Source organism: Vidua macroura, chromosome 5 (assembly GCF_024509145.1).
Source record: "Vidua macroura isolate BioBank_ID:100142 chromosome 5, ASM2450914v1, whole genome shotgun sequence".
NCBI classification, from domain to species: Eukaryota; Metazoa; Chordata; class Aves; order Passeriformes; family Viduidae; genus Vidua; species Vidua macroura.
The window spans coordinates 47,248,665-47,265,646 of record NC_071575.1 but is presented as its reverse complement, the minus strand read 5'-3'; the positions used below and the strand labels follow the sequence as shown (position 1 = coordinate 47,265,646).

At 35.5% G+C, this 16,982-nt stretch overlaps 1 protein-coding gene across 1 annotated transcript in view; it reads left to right on the top strand.

Annotated features, from left to right (window-relative positions):
- DOCK4 (dedicator of cytokinesis 4) overlaps positions 1–16,982 on the top strand; it is a 218,492-nt gene that overhangs the window by 85,732 nt on the left and 115,778 nt on the right. The window contains exons 6-8 of the mRNA XM_053977046.1: positions 914–1,062; positions 2,060–2,144; positions 3,802–3,953. Coding sequence (XP_053833021.1) covers positions 914–1,062; positions 2,060–2,144; positions 3,802–3,953 — 386 coding nt within the window. The remainder of the gene's footprint in view (positions 1–913; positions 1,063–2,059; positions 2,145–3,801; positions 3,954–16,982) is intronic.

Sequence of the window (16,982 nt, the reverse complement as noted above, 5' to 3'; positions counted from 1 at the left end):
CATAGGAAGAAGGAAAAGGGAAATGGACTTAGGGTTTTTGGCAAGAATTAACAGAACAAATCTTAACAGGAGTGTTTTTTCAACTTTGTGTGATGAATCATGTAGATGAAGGTTGTAGGAATTTTCTCAAGCTAAAGGTTCTCAAAAAAAGATGTAAAACTACTTAGAATTAGTGAAGGAAGAGTTAATAGATTTTTCCAGAACAGAGGTTCATTTATGGGAAATTGTTATGCCCATAGCTGGTATATAATTAGAATAGGATGATGTGGTTTCAAAGCAGTCATATTTGTATATTTTCTCCTACTTCACAGTTAGATAAAGAAGAACTGTCTGGACAAGATTCTGTCTATATCATACTATTTATTTATGATTAGCTAGTAGTGTGTAAAGTTATATCAATGCAAGGGAAAGTTAAAGCAAATTAACACTGTAGTTCAGCGTTTGACTGCTCAGAGCTATTGTTTTCTCTATCCCTTATGTGTATGAGTTCAAATAGTCTTGAAATATAGATGATATATTCAGTTTGGATGAGACAACAGTACAGAATGAACGTACTCTTGGAATAAAACAATGCTGCGTCATGCAACACATGTACGTTTATTGTTAAATTTTTGTCAAACTGTCATGTGTATTAGAGTAGGTTAATGTGAGAGAGACAAGGAGCTGGACTGGAATATTGGGATGCGTGTGGAGCATAGACAAGGTCTGTGGCAAGGCCTGAAATTATTTTATATGCACACACTCACATGCAGGTAAAATGGTCACAGTGTGATGGGGAATAAAAGACTAAGTAAAGGGAAAAAGGGGTTTTCCTAATTTCCTCATCATGTATGTATTTATTAGGATTATCAGTTTATAAGCTGATATCCTGATTATCAGATAATGTAGAGGCAATCATATTTTTATCTCACAGAGGAATGAAGGGGATCTCTTTCACCGGCTGTGGCACATAATGAATGAAATCCTGGACCTGCGAAGGCAGGTCCTTGTTGGCCATCTCACCCACGATCGAATGAAGGATGTCAAGCGACACATCACTGCTCGTCTGGACTGGGGCAACGAGTGAGTGAATATAAATAAATCAAATGTAATAAAACTGTAATGCCACTTCTTTAGACTGATTGTAGAATGGTGAAATAAAGAATAAATTTCTAACAAGTGCTGCCTGTTTTTTTTAATGGACTTTCTCCTTCATTGTTTTTATGTCCACTATGTTTTAACAGTGAAAAGTGGCTTGTTTTATTAATTGTTTTGTTCTGCTTTTTATATCAGTATAATTTATGTAGCAGTAGTACTATCTTTAAGACAGTACTTATTCCAATTGCATTGGAATATCTGAAGCAGCATTTTACATCTTTTTAATACACATGATGCCTGGATGATGCATTTAGCAGAGCTTTGCGTTCTAACTGAAACTCTGTTGGTTGACATTGCTTCTTTTTTAACTTGGTCACACAATTTAGTTTCTACTTGGGCATCTCTAACATACATCCCAGCTACTGCGCTCTGCATCTTTCTTTAATTTGAATAACTGAATTTTCTTAAATTCAGCCTGACTGCCTTCGTGTCCTTATGCATTCTTAAACATTATTGCTTACTGCTGTGCTGGAAATAAATTGTATTCCTGTTGATTCAAGCTCAGCTTTGATACCATCCACTCCAAACTGAAAATAAGCTGATGTTTTGACATTTGATGGATTTTCTTTTTATCTTCCTTTCTATGGATGTTATTCAAATTGACAGTGCTAGTGCATTCACACTGAAATATTCAGAATAATACGAAGGACAATGTCCATTGCACATAGTTGTCCACTATGTGAAACAGATTTAAAAATTGTGGGAAAACATTCTATTAATTTTGCAAAGTGGAGAAAGGGAATGAGTCAAATGTGAATGGTGGTTACAGCCAAAATACACCAAAATAAAACCAAAGTCAACTAATTATAGACTACCAATTAACATGTGCATTGTTTATTGGAATAGACAACAAACACATGCAGCGCTAATTTGTTTATTTTGAAAGTAGAAGCTACTTACTGTGATTTCATTTCTCATACAGGCAACTGGGACTTGACTTAGTTCCAAGAAAAGAATATGCTATGGTAGATCCTGAAGAGATCAGCATTACAGAGCTCTACAGGCTGGTATGTGAATGTAATATTTGGTACTTTTGCTATCAAATTACGTACTGATAGGTTGATGGCCACTCTTCTATTTAACCAAATGTACCTTTTTTGATCCACTAAATTGGCATTTCATAATGTAATGAATTTTACTGTAAGGAAAGAATTTTTTTGAACAGCTATGTCATCTCTATATCTGTATAAAATTCTTTGATTTGATATCAGATTTGTCCGTGCATACATGCTTAGCTTACATGTTATTTGTTAAAAGTTTTCTGATATACCTTTAAAATTATGTTAATATGTTAATACGAATTTAATAATCAATAAAAGCTTATGGGACTTTTAATCATTAGATCTTTACCTGGCTTATGAGCCTGTCTAGATAAGCTCTGTGGAAATATAATAATGGTATAATATTGTCTCAATTAATCATACTGGGCTCTTGGTAGTTTCTAATATATTAATGTAAATAGCAGTTAAATTGCATAAGAAAGCTTTCCTTTGGGTGTAAAAGCCCATCTTGATTTACTAAAACCAGCACTGATAATTCTTCTGATTAAATATCCAGCAAGGTCTAAGAAAACTTGCCAATTCATTTATATAGGCTTTGGCACATATTTAAGTACTGCAGCTGTTACAGATACACAGTTCTGAGCCTTATGTGCTTAAGACTAAGCTTGTATTTAAGCTGAACTTTATTATAACTTTTGTATTTAAGTACAAACCCTACAAAAAATCATTGCTACAATTTTTTGTGGATCTGAAATAATTATGTATTTTTGTAATAATTTTTAAGTTGTATTTTACTTCTATTGTTGACCTGTAGTGTCAAACCTAATAGCAAATTCTTTGTGCTAGAATACCTTTGAGTAATTTCAAAGTGATATGTAATATTATGGAATCCTGTTGAAGCACTAGATAAAATATGGTGAGGAACCATTAATGATAAAAGAAACATAGAGAGGAAAACTATGCCAGAAAACTAGTAATGGCACTCATGGAGTGTACTTTGAAAAATAAAAAGGGGGAAAAAAAGATAACCTCAGTATGAAGACTATATAGCTTAAAAAGATTGCTATTTTAAATTATTTTTGTTACAATTTAAGAGAGGCATAGTACAACTTAATATTGTCCTTCTCTTAATGGATGACTAAAATGCAGAAGATATAAACTGTGACATCAAATCAAGACAATTTATTAGCTTGTATAAAGCAGTTTGCCAGAGATCATAAAATGTGCATATGATTGCTTTTCCCCAGTTTAAAATACTGGTATTTAGTCTTCTGCGAAAGCATTTTTAATGTGTTTGAGTACTGTAATATCAGATCATTAACTGTTTAAACCAGCTAAGAAATACTATGTTGTTATAGCACAAAGCTTTAAAGTGGCTCCCCACTTTCAGAGTAAAAAAAAATAAACTTCTAGAGATTACTGTTTTTCACCTAAAGATAACTATGATGAAGTGTAACACTGAGAAAGTAAATTCCCTGTGTTTTCCTTCTCTGATGCAAAAAAAAAAAAAAAAAAAAGTAAGGAAAAAATACAAGTTAGTATTAAATTAAAAAAATACTAATTTGGAATAATAAAGTAGTTCTACATTACATATTTTACCTCTTTTTGTTTTGAGAATTTTATAATTGACTCAAACTGGTCACTGTTTTTGTGGTATTTTTAGATGGAACATCGCCATCGAAAAAAAGACACACCAGTACCAGCTAGCAGCCACCATCTTTTTGTTCAGATGAAAAGTTTAATGTGCTCCAATCTGGGAGAGGAACTGGAAGTGATCTTTTCACTCTTTGATAGTAAAGAAAATCGACCCATCAGGTACCATATGATTTATATTTAAATACTGATTTTATATAAGTTTTACAATAAATACTATAACTTTTGATCCAGGTAACAAATTGCACGTTTAGAATCAAGGGCATGGTATTTTTGTTTCATGAGAATATTTTACTTCCTTCTGAAATTCAGTTGTTATGTTTAATGGTTTCTAGTGTCATTTAAGGTTTACAAAAATGTATACATCTGTCTTGTTTACTTATTTCACCTTCCAGTTGTTTTTTTTTAAGTGAAGAAATATATATACATGTAAGTGTACAGAATGGTAATTTTTTAGTATCCCTATTTTCATCTCTGCTAATCACTCAGTGCACATTCAAAACATTGAACTTTTGCTTTCTCTGTAATATTTATAAGAGGAATTCTCCTCTGTACATGAGATTGGAGGGCTGCCCTTAGTCAGTGATGTAAGCATATTTTTTATAAAAGGAGCCTTTACTTCTATGAGAAGGTGCTGGTTCTTCAGTGAAACTGTCAAAATCAATCTGTCCTAGAGTTTAAATTCTGTGAGAGACCTGATAACCTTTGATTTTTAAAATATTCAGTAGCTACTTCTATTTTCAGAATTCTGGGCTGAGGGAGAAAACATGGGAGTGATTAGTATTGAAACCACTATGCATTTAATAAATATGAGCGCAGGAGGAGAGTACAGTTAGTGCAAGAGCTCAGTAAGTTCCATTTGAGGAATATGCCAGGAAATCTGAACCATTAAATGGCTCTGCAGTGGTGATGGGTGTGGTAGGTTGACCCTGGCCTCCAGCCAGCCACAGCCACCCTGTCACTCCCCTCCTCATCTGGACAGGGGACAGAAAGTAGAACAAAAGGCTCACGGGTCAAGATAAGGACAGGGAGAGATCACTCACTAATTATTGTCACAGATAAAACAGACTTGACATGGGGAAAATGAATTTATTACCAATCATATCAGAGTAGGATAATGAGAAATAAACTCAAAACTTCAAACATCTTCCTTCCCACTTTTCCCTTCTTCTTGTGCTCCACTTCATTCCTGATTTTCTCTCCTTCATCCACCCTGGCAGTACAGGGGACTGGAAATCAGACCTGTGGTCAGTTGGTCACACATTGTCTCTGCCACTACCTCCTCCTCCAGCGGAATACTCCTCACACTCTTCCTCTGCTCCAGCCTGGAGACCCTCCCACAGGAGGCAGTTTTCTGTGAACTTCTCCAGCCTGAATCCTTTCCACGGTTTTTCTCTTAAATATGGCAATAGGAGTTTGGGGAAGTTGGGCTGAATTTGACAAAATTATGTCTGTGCTTTGCAGTGCAGGCAAAATAAGTAACCAGTACTTTGAAGGAAGAGTATATTGAGTACATTAATTTTTATGGTTAGTGAGATCATGTATACACAGCTAGTGTTACAGTGTTAGCTGTTAAATACTGACATTTCATTCTGGCCTGCACTTCAGACAGTTGTCACGAAAATTCAGTTTCCTGTTGTTTCTGAGAATTAAATGTACATCAGGACATGTTGTTTGTGTTCATTCCAATGAATGCCACAGCAGGTGATAGATTTACGAGAGAGCTGCAGACTTTGACAGAAAACAATTTGGGGTGATATGGATTGCTGAAAACAAGGTTAAGGCAGCGGTGGGGGTGTGAAAGCAAATAGATTGGATTTCATGTTACATGAAAGCACAAATTCTAGAGCTGTTTCTCACGTGCTTGCTGTGATCTGACCTTTAGCTATTGATTCCTGACTCCAATGTCTGTTTTCAGCTGCTGTGAACTTCCTCATCCCATTACTGGCAAACCTTGAAGAAACGTGTTGTTACAAATCCAAACTGCCTTCTAGGGTGTGGGGGGAATGACAGGATAAGCTCTGTGAAGGTAGTTTACACCATCTGAAATTCAAACAAACGTACCATACTGTAACAAAAAAAAAAAAAAAACCCACACCCAACAAACAACAAAAAAACCCTCCCAAGAGACAAACAAGCTTCTCAACATACTGGAAAAGCTAAACCTAAGAGAGCTTTCACAAGAACAAATTAGATGCAAGGTATATCTGTATCACAGAATGAACTCTGGAATGCAGAGGCGTACAAGATGGATCTTTATATGCTCTATCTGGACTAGACATGGAAGTGACTTAACCAGTGTATTACAGACTGAAACCAAAGCTGGCTGGTCATTGTGCACTACAGTATGGTACAGTGTATAATTTTTATTCAATACAAATGGGTGGGATATTTCAGAGATCTTTAGGCCCTTGCTGGTGCATACTTGACATGAACAATCTCCCTCAGAAGAATGATGATGCATGAGAGGAGACAGTGTCCCCAGCCCCAACAGTTCATGCCCTGCAATGATGCCAAAGCCTATGGGCAGCAGTGGAGTTGAGGAGCTTGGGTACTCAGACTCTTCTGCTCATTTCTAGCAGAAGTGCTGGCCAAAAGCTGTGTGTGGCAATACCTTAGGATCTGTTACAACCTAGTTGTGTCGTTTGTCCATTGGTTTCCCAAGTCATCGTTTTTGGTCCTGTAGAAAAATGTAATGAAAAGAACAGATGAAACTTGTTACTGGCACAGGTAAAGATAGAAGTGTATGAATATAAATTACTCCAAATGTATTTCTCCAAACCATTACTTATGCTATTAGAATTCTTTGGGCTTTATTTCTTTGGACTTTGCTGCTTTATATGTTAAATTTTGCAAGCACCGTGTGTGTACCAAGCTTTCATCAGGTGGGTATTCCTGGGTTTATAATGAGACTGAGTGCACAATAGTGCTCATTGTCTACCTCATATAAATATATATACCCCATAAATATATATGGAGTATATAAATATTTATATACCTCATATAAATTGACATAAAGCAAGTCAGCTCTGTAGCCTCTCAAAGAGTTCACTTGGAGTAAAGGATTCAAATTTAATAATAGAATTTCTTAAAACTAACTTAGCTTCTTTTCAGATGGACCTGCAATTGTAAGATCTCTCTATATCAATATATCTATCTCTAATAAATCTATCTCTAATAAATCTATTTTATTTTTTTCTAACCTCAAGTATATGCAATTACAATAGCAGCTTTAAAAGATTGTTGGAGGACTAGAAGCAACATTGTCGGTTTACTTCTTCAATTGACTGAATCTCTTTTTACACAGCTTTTTTTGTTGGTTTTATGTCATCATATCATACATTTAGCTGTTTGAACAGCAATATTTGTTCAAGTATCACAGTAAACAGAATAGCAATTGTAGATACTGAGGTGAGGAAAGTCTCTCCAAAAAGGAATAGTATTTCCCATCCAGACTAGTGCAAGAAAATGCCCTGTGGAAAAGTCCATGCTTTGGAAAGTAAGGTGCAATGATGGTACTTCATAACATAGGGAATGTATGGTTTGATAGCTGAGCTTTTTATTATAGCTCAAGAATAGGATTTTCCTTAGCCCATTTTGAACTATAGTTTTCTCGTGCAATATTAAGAAATTATCAGACTTTGAAAATATCCGTGGAGCAATGAAGGATAGTGTTTCTTGTTGTACAGTTATAGATTCTCTCTGAAAAAAAGTATCCTTTAGCAACTGAGGCAAACCAAGGTGTGAGGAGAAAGCACAGTGTGTTAACAGTTCTTGCATTGGCTTAGTGGGACCAGAATTGAGTGTCTAATGAGGAAATAGAGTATCATTACATGCTAAGAACAGATTAAAAGAATACAGATGTATAAAGCAGAAAAAAATTAGGTATCAAATTGAAAGCTATGCACCTGAATGTCAGCACAAAACCTCTCTCCAATTCTTGTGACCCATATATTTTGCCACAGGAACTACATTTAGTAAATATTCTCAGCAGAAGTGGATTCTAACATGATGCAACATAGATCCAGTTTGTCTTTGTAAAGACAAGCAGATGAGGAAAAGAAGAACAGTAGTAATTTTAATTCCTTTTACAGTTTATAAAATATCTTAAATGCATATTGCTGTGGCTTAAGAGACAGTTCAGATTCTTTGGCAGATAGGAAGTGTAAGTTTGAATATTCAAAGGCAGAGTGAGAAATTAGACATGGGTCTTTTTTCTCTTAAAGAAAAAAAACACACCTACTAATATAAATCTATTCTTCACCTACACTGCACTCTTGTTCCTCGTTATTTGAAAAATAAATTTTTGAAGATCCCCAAAGTGCCTTATATTTAAATTCAGAATTTGCTCCTCTTCATCATCTTTTGTTTCTCTGAGTAGTTGTGCCTCATTAGACATGAATTAGTCCTGAAATAAAGTACATCTTCAGGTGGATGGCAGAGGGAGGAGCAGACCACCAGCATCACCTCTGGAATCTGTGTACATGGATGTATCTTTGTGCAGTCACAAGAAAGATGCCAAGATTAAGACATTGACCAATGCTTTCCTTTTTGTCTGATTTCAGAAGGTTTCATGATGAATCAATGGACTTTAGGATTGGAATCCAGATCCAAAGGCATCTAAACTTAAGATCTTTGTATGAATTGCACCTCCAGTAACTACTTGCTATTTATAGTCAGCAAAACCTAGAAAGCAATTCAGCTGGTGAAATGTCTTCATCTTCTTTAGGACATTTTGGATAGCTCCTTAGGATCCATAGATGGTATTGATTAAGGAGCTGCTCAGTGTACCATGAAGTAATTTTGATCTGAATCTATCCTATTTCTTTTTTTGCTTTCTGTTTCACTACTTGAGATCTCAGTAAAGTTTAAGGCTTCAAGTTCAGAAAGAGTTGATATTGAAATCATACAGGATATAGATTCTCAATATTAGTTATCGGAGTTTTTGATATCAGCCCTTAATGTTAGATGATCTTTTAAGCTGTGCTGCAACCCAAACCATTCTATGATTCTATTAATAAAAGAAAAATTAATTTTATTTATAGCTAGACTACTTTAAATTAATTTTTTTTTTCATCTTTTACAGCATGTGTAAATGCTCATAATTTTTCCAAGATGTACTGAGAATTAGATAATAGGTTTTTCATGACATGTGAAAAACTGATATTGAAAGGCATTAGTAACTTCCCCAGAGTAGAAATCTGGTATCAGATAGTGACAGAAAAAATCAGTGATGCTTCAAGGTTTTTTATTTTCAGACTTTCTATCTAAAGATTTCTCTGGATTGGCAAGGGCTGTAATGCCTCGCTTACACCTAAGTTACTGAGATCAGCACCCACTTTGGGCAATAGGAATGTGTTCCATCAACTTTACTAATCTAGAAGTAAATACTCTTTTGGGATAATTTTCCATTTGTTTGGGACACGATGAGATTATACTTTTCTCCAGACTTTTCTTTTGTTCCTGAAAATTGCTATTAAAAATAACTGTTTCTAAATATGTTGGCATCCACAATAATGGCAGTCCTCTTGTATTAAGTTAGGGGTAATAATGACTTTATTGTTGCTGTTAATAAACAATAATAATAAATATTATTTTCCAGACTGTTTCTGTACTAAAATAATTGTCTAATGTGTGCCATCCCACTCTAAAAGGCTTGTTTTGAACATGAATATTCTACTTCTATGGAACCATAAAAACTGTCAGTATTTAAGTCAAGTAGTTAAATATGAGTCATGACAAGCTTATGCATATTAAGACTACAGTTGTAAGTCATTGATTTTCTACTTAATTGGTGCATGCTAATTTCACTTATCTATATGCATATGTATATATCCATATTTTCTGGCTAAACTAGCTGCTAGGAATAGTTTTTGCTATCACTTAAATTAACAATAAACAGCTGAAGACAGCCCCAATGGTTCCTAGAGTTTTCCCTGATGTGTTTTTGTATCATGTTCCATTTGTCTCCCCTTTCTTCTGCTTTGCAGTTTCCATTCCTAGAACAGTAATAGCCCCTGAGTGGGGTAGAGCAAGTTGTGAGTGGCACTGCTTTAACATGATACAACCATATGGCTTGTCCTAGTAAAATCTTTGATTTATGTGCTGTTTTGTCTTCTAACCGTATGTTTCTCTTCCTCTTTTATTTCTGTTAAGGTCAGAAGCCTAGTTTGTGTGTTCCTTGGGTATTTTTGGTTTTCTAAGAAAGTAAAATACAATAATGATAACACTTAAATTTTAGGACTAATTTCACTATTATAGAATCCTAAAGGAAGCATTTTAGCATATGCAGTTGTAGAGAGGTGCTGTTACTGTAGTTGGAAAATGAAAGAGGTCCATAGTGACATCTCATGAGATTTGTTTGTCTTTTAGTTCAGTCCTATTTTTCTGGCTACTGCTGAGCATTTACTGTCTACTTGGAGTTGTTCCTAAAGTATATGAGCTCAAACATACTCTGTCTGGATCTGTACTGGTACTTCATGTTGTTAAAGAAATGCTTTTATAAAATCTGTTCTGGAATCTGGCATGTTGCACAAATGTTTGAGAAAAGCAAAATCAGAAGGACTTACCAATTTGTTAGAGAGCCTTGAAGATTTGCTTTTATATAATCTAATTTTGTTGTCAGCAAATCAACAGTTTGAAAGTCTAAGACTGCTGTTTACTTATGCAAGTAGTCCCATCCAGTAGGAGTGGATTTGTAGAGCAGCAGTTCATACTAGACCCTATGTTAATGTGTAAATGTTTTAAGGATTTTACTGTGGACAAAATATGTGGTTGTGTGGGCTGAGTGGCAGCAGCATATGTTCTAGTTTGGGCTCATAGCTAGACTGCTCTGGCTTGTGAATCAAAATGTGGAGATGATCGAAGATTGTCTTCAAAAGCACCTAATTCAACTTGATCATGTATATAATTATAAAATTGTATATGTAAGATGGGTATTACAGGATCATAGTTTGAATGGGGGAAAGTTCTGTAAAACAGAGTAACTCAGTTGTGCTTTGGGACATAATTGTTTCTACTGCAATCACATTGCAAAAACAGTTTCAGAGTTCAAAGGAATTATAGAGCCCTGAGTGCAATTGATTTAATGTGAGAAACAATAACTTTAGGTAAGAGGCCATTGCCACAGCTCCAAAGGAAAACTGGAAACATGTGTTTGCAACATTTCAGCACACTGCAACAATTCTGTCTTCTGATGTTCTTTATTAGCTGCTTTATAAATCAGTTGTAGTATGTGGGTTTTTTTTTACAGTGTGTGAAGTTTTACAAGATTTTCTATTCCTTGGAATATGAAGGTGAACATATAGAGTCCCAGCATTTAGAGTGCTGAAGAGTGTGAGTGTGGTGGTGATTGTTGGCTTTGGGGATATATTTTTCTCTTATTCGAACAGAAGTTAGTGAAACAAACTTTTCTTTCAGCAGTAGGATTACACTTAAAAAGCCAATGATAAATACTTCAAGGGGTTACACAGTTACAAATTTTGAAGTGGCACTTTTTCAGAGAAATAAAAGACATCTGATGGCAGTCTGTGCTTTCCATTCACATGTACTAATATCAGCTACCCAATATATCATTTTTTTCAGCACTGATGACCTTAGTATAGTCAGGGGGCCCATTTACACTGGAGCTCTAAGAATGCCAATCACTTAATCAGAAATATATTGATTTTTTTTTTTTTTTTTTCCTTAACAGATCCTGGAGAGATCTCACTTATTATCTTTTAATAGAATTAGTTTAACAAGTGGCTAGGGACAAAGTAAGAGCTTAGCTGTTTTCTCGACATGTGCATTATTCACTGAGGCTGTGTTAACTTTATTTGTTTTATAAGAATATTCTGCTGCTATTAAAAAAAAAAAAAAAACAAAGCAAAAAAGCCCAAAGAAAACATTTACCAGACGACTATGTTCAAAAAATCAAGTTATTCCCATGTTCTCTGAAATTCCTACCTTTCCAGTGTAGATGCCATAAGACTGTATTAATATATGTAGCACATTACCATCTAGAGATCTTGCCTGGGTTTTTTTAGGAGAATTTTGAAAACACCAGCAGCACTGGGTAGTGTATTACGAAAAAAGGAATGGAAGGTGTTAAGACTGCTGCCTACATTTGTTCAGACTGTGGCCCCTGTTCTTGGCACTGATGAGTATGCATAAAAATGCTGCATCATCTCCTGCTCAGAGTCCCATTCCCTCTGCTGACCTTTACATTTATATAGAGTTTGTGCCTCTGTCTTATGCCAACACACTGCTGTAGAAATTCTTAAATCTGTAATATGACCCATAGTTCTTATGTAGCATTCTAAACCATTTCGTTTTTTTCCAAGTAGCAGTACTATTAGTGGGAAAATTTCAAGGCAGCACTTCAGTAAGATGGAGCGTGTTAAGATTTTCTTTCATTGATATACACTTTATGTCTGTGTCAATATGAGATGAACATCTTATCAGAAATGATTGATGCCTCTGGCCCCATCTGTGTGGGGAGCGGAGATAAATTGGCATGCTAATCCTCCTTTTACCTTGAACAACCTTGTTTGTAACTGTCATATTGCCCTCAAATGAGAAGAGATTCTTAAACAGCACAAAGAGAATAGGCTGTTTATCCAAGGCCAGTGAAAGCAAACTGCATTTTTTTTGGTAAGCTTTTGATTATATCCTTAATGAGTGTGTAAACTCTAGACCATACCAAAGGATAAGATTACCCTTCCTTTATTGTGCTCTCAATGTCACCTTTTAGTGGGAAGTCCACATTAATTAGTCAAAATATTCACTACTTGGTGTTCTAGTTTTTAAATTTTTGAAAAGGCATACTATCAGTTTTTCCCCCTTATTCCACAATAATGTTAAAAGGATTTTGGTATAGTAAGAGAATGTTTAAATACATATTTTGCAACCTCCATCAGCATCTTCAAACCTGAGAACTGCTCATTTCAAAGAACCTTACTTTATTCATCACTCTAATTAAAGTTTACTCAACTCACTATTACTGTTAACAACAGCAAGGAAGGGCTTGAATACCTCTTGAATCAAGCTAATAATACATTTTCTCTATTCTGAAGGTTCACTACTGACAACCCAAGATGTCTTTCTTCTAATATATCCCTATGGTCTCTGTTGTACAGGAGCTCAAAGATTCAATATTATTTTAAGCACAGAAATAGGTTACACTTGACTTTGAGTATCTAGTTTACTTAGAATCAGTACTCCAGACATCAGCTCTCTAAATGCAGGAGACTTAAATAAATTCTTTGTTGCTTCTAATTTATGTTGAATTCTAGACCACAAAGGAGATGGAAATTATATTTGTGAAGCTGTAGGGTGATTATATTTGAGAAGCTGTAGCCTTGCAACTTCAGTACAGGGCTACAGAATTTGATAAAAAGGTACAGTACCTTCAACCTTGACCCTCTGGCTCACAAAAAAAACATGTCACATGTTGTTGTGAGGGATAGTTTGTTAATTATAGTCATTTGGAATGTCTGGGCAAGCAGACAAGTGGCAGAATGTTTCATCGTGGCAGTTACTAACTTTCAGAGGTGGAAGATGGAAAAGACTGTAAAAAATCGTATTTCCATAAAGACCCAAATGACCCGGCCGTCTGTCTGGGCTGCCTGTACTTGGTACTTACACATAAACACAAAATCATGGAATGGTTGAGCTGATAGGAAAGTCCAGAAATCATCTGGTCTAACCACTCTAGAGCTGGTTCCCCAGAATCATGTCCAGATGGCTCTTAAGTATCTCCAAGGATGGAGAGTTCACAACCTCCCTGGACAACCTGTGCCAGTGCTTAGACACCATCCATCAGTAAAGAATTTATTCCCTTATGCTTAGTGGGAGCCTACTGTGCTTCAGTTTATGTCCATTGCCTCAGTGGGAACCACTGAAATTTGCTTGACTGTCTTCTTCGCATCCTCTCTTCAGATATATTCCAATTTATAAATAAGATCTCCTCTGAGCTTTCTCTTCTCCAAGCTCAAGAATCCCAGCTGCCACAGGATTCTATCCAGTCCCTTAATCATGTCCAAGTGTGGTATAACCAGTCCTGAGTAGAGAGGAAAATGATCCCTTCCTTCATGTCTAATGCATCCCAGGATATCATTGGCCTCCTGTACTGCAAAGGCACATTTCTGGTTTGTGTTTGACTTGGTGTCCACCAGGATGCCCAGGTTTACAATGTGTGAGTCTGTTATTACTTTCCATCTTCTTTTCTGACTCTTGTTTCTTTATTTTATTCTGACATCAGAGATGAAAACAAATTAGATTTGGAAAATGATTGTGAGGACAGTTTAAATCCAGATTTAGAAATAATTTGAAATGATGCAATGTATCTCAAGTACAAAAGCTGGAGAGAGATGGAGAATTTTTTTTTTTTTATATGAGCATACATGCATACACATTCATTGGGTACATTAGTTGGTATTAAGATTTTCTGCTTCTGCATATGGTTTCTTTTTCTATATTTGATTGTTTGATATTTAAGTCTTGCGTCTCTGAATGTCATGGAAATTCAGGGCTTATATTAATAAATAACCCTGCATGAAGACAGGGGTTTGTTTCTAACATTATCTATGAGAATTAGTATCATTCTGGGGGGAAAAAAGTGTATGTGGTATTTTTGAGTTGTTTAAGGATGTCTTTTAACTGTGCCTCAGACATAATTACCTGGTACCAATAGCACAGAATATCTGGAGGTGTGAACAATGACTAAAGGCAGAGCTCAGACTGGACTTTATTGCACTTTTTTAGCAATGTGAATTATTTATCTTAGAAGCACAATCCAGGTGCTCCCTAAAATTTTTAATCTATCATTAGGTGATAATCTACTCCACTTATTTCCAATAAAATACTATTTCTAGTTTGTTTAACCTTCACTTTTTTCATACTGTTCCTTGGAAATTATTGCTCAGATACCTCCATATTATCCATGGATGCTTTTTGTCTTGCGGTACTCTTGGATCCTGACTTTTTCCATGCAAATGTGCCTGCCAAGCAGGGCAGGGATTTAAGATAAAGGAACTAGCAGCATTTCTGATAAAGGGAACAACCCATGGGAGCCAGAACCATGAATTAGCTCAGGGCTACTTTTCTCTTACAGTATTTCCACAAAAGCATGATTGCACTCATAGTGGATCACAATTTAGGGTAGTTCAGTGTTGTTTTCAATTTCCTGTGTCACGTTCACAAAAATATCTAATCTTGCACAGTATTAAAACTGTGCTGTAGAGAATTACACAAAATCAATCCATATTTGTATTTATATATCGGTATATATGCCTCATAGATGCAGGAGAGATGAAGTATCTTGGTTTTTCTGGCTAGCAGACTCATAATGGAGTCCTCCATTCTAGTTTAGTCACTTACTGCTCTCGTTTGCTAATCCTTAGAAGCAAAAATAAAACAAAACCAGCCTAACTTTATTTACTTCCTGCAAATTCAGGAGTTAGTCCTAATTTTAGCAGGTAGGTTAAAACACCTCAAAGAAAATGTAAAGGTCACTTTGACAAGAAAGCCGCCACTACTCTTGTACCAGTCTTTTATGCATTTGGAATAAATTGCCTCTTTAGATGGCTTACTTGGTATGTACATTTCTGAATGTGGTTGCTATTTTTTAAAATTATGTCATCCTATATATTGATATATGTTTCTGAGAAGGTTTGGTTTTGTGTTTTAGGTAGACAGAGCTTCATTTAATTATGCCTTTCATAAGCCCTCCCAGGAGTGAGGATGTGTTAGAAATTGTGTTTCATAATGTAGCTCAGTTCCTCTCACAAAGAGCCATATTCAGTGAAACAAATCCACCCTCTTACCCACTGTTTAAAGATTCTTTCTCAAATATCTTCTACTTGCTGTAGTTGGACTAAGGGTGCTAGCTTATATAGATCTTTGATCTGAGCTTCTATAGATAGACACATTTTTAAAGTAGAAAAACCAACCCAACCTGTGGTATCAATTACACCACTCATATGCATTAACAAATAATCCTCTTACTGATTCTGTTGTAAAAATTGAAAAATGACAGGAGAAGTAACTGGTTTTAAATGTGATGATGAAAACACTGGAAGAGGTGACCTGTCATGTGGCTAGTGGAGCTTTAAACAATTAGCTACATTCAGAAATAAATGGTATGTGAACCAGCCATGACATGTATGCGGCAGATTTAGGTAACTGTGAGATATATTGACACCAGTGGTGTGTGTGTATGTATATATATATATATATATATATATAGTGGTTTACAGATAATCTCATGAGGAACATATTGCAGTCACACTGGCTACCAGCAAAAGGCATGTTAGGATTGACATAAAACACAGGCTTGCTCCTTGTGAAACTCCAAATGGTGTTGAATACATAGGAAACCGGGAGGTGTTGGAGGAAGGGGAATTTTCTTAAATGCTGTTGTTTCCCTTCACTTTACCAATTTCTCCTGCTCCCTTCAGGTTTAATTTCCATCTTTGGGGAAAGATACTGCAAATCTGCTTGTATCCATGCTGTTAGCTCAGTCATTGACTAGGATAATTATAAAGGCTGTAATTCAGCTTAAAGGATCTGTAGGTCTGTGTACTGGTAATGCTGTGAAATGTTTATCCCTGATGGCAGACTAAGATCAGTGAAGGCTTCAGCTTCTGGTATATGTTTTTTCTTTAGTTGTAAATATATGCTGATAGATTCCTAAAAACAGTATTCTGTTTTTAAACTGTCTCCTTCCTCTGGCTCCTGGTACATCATGAAAAGTAAAGTTACTGCTTTCTAGCTCTTTTAAGAAATGTATGATGCCATCTTTCATTTAAAAGACAGGTGCAATTATCTAAATAACATAGGTTATATTCATAAAATCCTTAATAAAAACTAATTTCTCAAGGCTGTCTTCAGTTAATAAAGAGATAAAAGAAGATGAGAGCAGGAGATTGATTTAACTATGTAAATTTGTTTTGCTTTTCCTCCAATCCCCTTGTCTGCTTTCTTTTTTCCCTGTTAACTGTATACCTAGCCAAGGGATATTGGGCTCCACTGCATAAATCTATGAACATTCTTTGAATGCTTTTTTCTTCTTCTTCCCTCACATTGTCAGCATGGCTAGGGGACAGGAAGATACGCTTCGATGTACCATAATAAGATTGTATGGGGTTTTTTTGTTAGTATTTTTGCTTTGATCTTAATCTAAAATTGGCTGACATTTTTATAGTACTC